Source organism: Amborella trichopoda, chromosome 7 (assembly GCF_054954075.1).
Source record: "Amborella trichopoda isolate Santa Cruz 75 chromosome 7, AtrichopodaSantaCruz75HAP2 v2.0, whole genome shotgun sequence".
NCBI lineage: Eukaryota > Viridiplantae > Streptophyta > Magnoliopsida > Amborellales > Amborellaceae > Amborella > Amborella trichopoda.
The window spans coordinates 34,676,404-34,678,233 of record NC_142342.1 but is presented as its reverse complement, the minus strand read 5'-3'; the positions used below and the strand labels follow the sequence as shown (position 1 = coordinate 34,678,233).

General features: G+C 38.4%; 1 protein-coding gene across 1 annotated transcript; it reads left to right on the top strand.

Annotated features, from left to right (window-relative positions):
• Window positions 1-357: 357 nt before the first annotated feature.
• On the top strand, window positions 358-1,576 carry LOC148781368 (uncharacterized). Its single transcript, XM_088872806.1, has 3 exons — window positions 358-481; window positions 568-643; window positions 733-1,576. The coding sequence occupies exons 1-3, from the start codon at window positions 410-412 to the stop codon at window positions 1,113-1,115; spliced, it is 531 nt and encodes a 176-aa protein (XP_088728932.1). The 5' UTR covers window positions 358-409; the 3' UTR covers window positions 1,116-1,576.
• The last annotated feature ends 254 nt before the right edge of the window (window positions 1,577-1,830 follow it).

The following is a 1,830-nucleotide window of genomic DNA, read 5'->3' as shown; positions in this document are numbered from 1 at the left end:
GTACCGGTATAAAAGTGGATAACATAATCTCAAATAGGCTGTTCTGGTCTCGATGTTCCAGTGTTGTAGAGGCCACTGCCCCTTTGGTCACGGTGTTAAGAATGGTGGATGCTGATAAGAAAGCTACCATGGGTATCCTTTATGAAGGTATTGAGAGGGCGAAATCAGCTATTGGGGAGAAGTTTAATTTTGCTAGCCAAGTGATCGAGATTATAGAAAAGAGGTGGAACACCAAATTCGGACGTCCAATTCATTATGCTGATAAATATATATTTATATCATTACAATGTTTCAGTTTAAATCATTTTTTTATGAAATTGTAAATGACATTTTTCTACCTATATATTTTTTAGGTTACTACTTCAACCCAAAATTTTTCTATTTGACACCTGAACAACCCCACAAGATTATGGAATGGGTCAGATACATTATTGCAAGGTTGGAGAGAAGCCATCGAAACCAAGTAGCAGCAATACAAGAGGTATTATTTAATGTTTGGGTAAGAACTTCATTGAGTTGTTATATTTGTGAGGAATAATGCACTAAAACGTAATATATTTGTTTTAGCTTGCTATGTATAGGGATGCTATAGGATCCTTCGGAACTAGACTTGCCAGAAATTCTCGAACTATGATGGATCCAGGTTATCCCCTCGCTAATATTTTGTTTATTCATATATTTAATCTTATGAATTGTTCTTGCCCTTACAATGCTTTTTACATTTTAATTCAGCTGAATGGTGGGAGATATATGGTACTGATGCACCTCACCTAAAGAGGATAGCAATCAAGGTGCTCTCCCAAACATGTTCTGCTACTGGCTGTGAGCGCAACTGGAGTACGTTCCAATGGTTGCACACTACTAGGAGGAATCGACACGCTTCTGAGAAGCTTCATAAACTAGTCCACGTTCATTATAATTTAAACCTTAGAGAGCGACAAATAAGAAGGAAGCTTGAAGACTATGGGCCGATAGACTTAGACACAATATTTGTCACAGACACAGCAGACCGATGGGTAGTAGAAGAGGAGGAGCCAGTGTTGCACAAGAGAGCGTTCCTTGAGGCTATCGGTGATGAAGATATTGAAGAAAGTGATGAGCGGCATGAAAGATGAAGCAGCCAGCCAATGTATCCACAATATGTCGGTGATATTGCACCTAATGAGGGAAAGTGGGAAGGGGGTCTAAGAGAAAATGAGAGAGATGATGATTCTGAGGCCACCCTATCCCAGCCATATTATTCACATATCAAGTCCCAACAGCAACAGTGTAGGGATGAGCACGACAGTGCAGGTGAGCATGAAGGATGGACAAGCTTCGGGGATTTTGGATTGGGAACACAACAAAACACTAACACTCGGGGATATGGGAATAGTCAGACGCCCGCTAATATCGATGATTCGTTTTTAGATCGAATCAATGAATTGTCAAACGAATTCAATCAATGGCACCAGCGTGACCAAGAAGAACAACAACGTCGTCTATCATTTTATTGTTAGATCGTATGTTACTAATTTTATGATTTATTGTAGTCCATGTATGTTGATATACTTATTCCATGATAATTCTATGTTTATCCTTTTGTGTGATGTAAATTAAATGTTGAATGGCGGTTCATGCAGGGGAAGAACATATCAATATTCGCATATTCATTCAAAAACATGAAAATTCTTAATGGAGTACCCTCATTTTTTATTGAATTCCTAAAAACAATATTTATAATGAATTTTAAAAAAAATTTCGGATTTTTTTGAAGCTTTATTCTGACCGATTCACCCGATTCCGATCCGGATCGGTTTTTGGAAAGCTCGATCAGGATCACCGATCCGG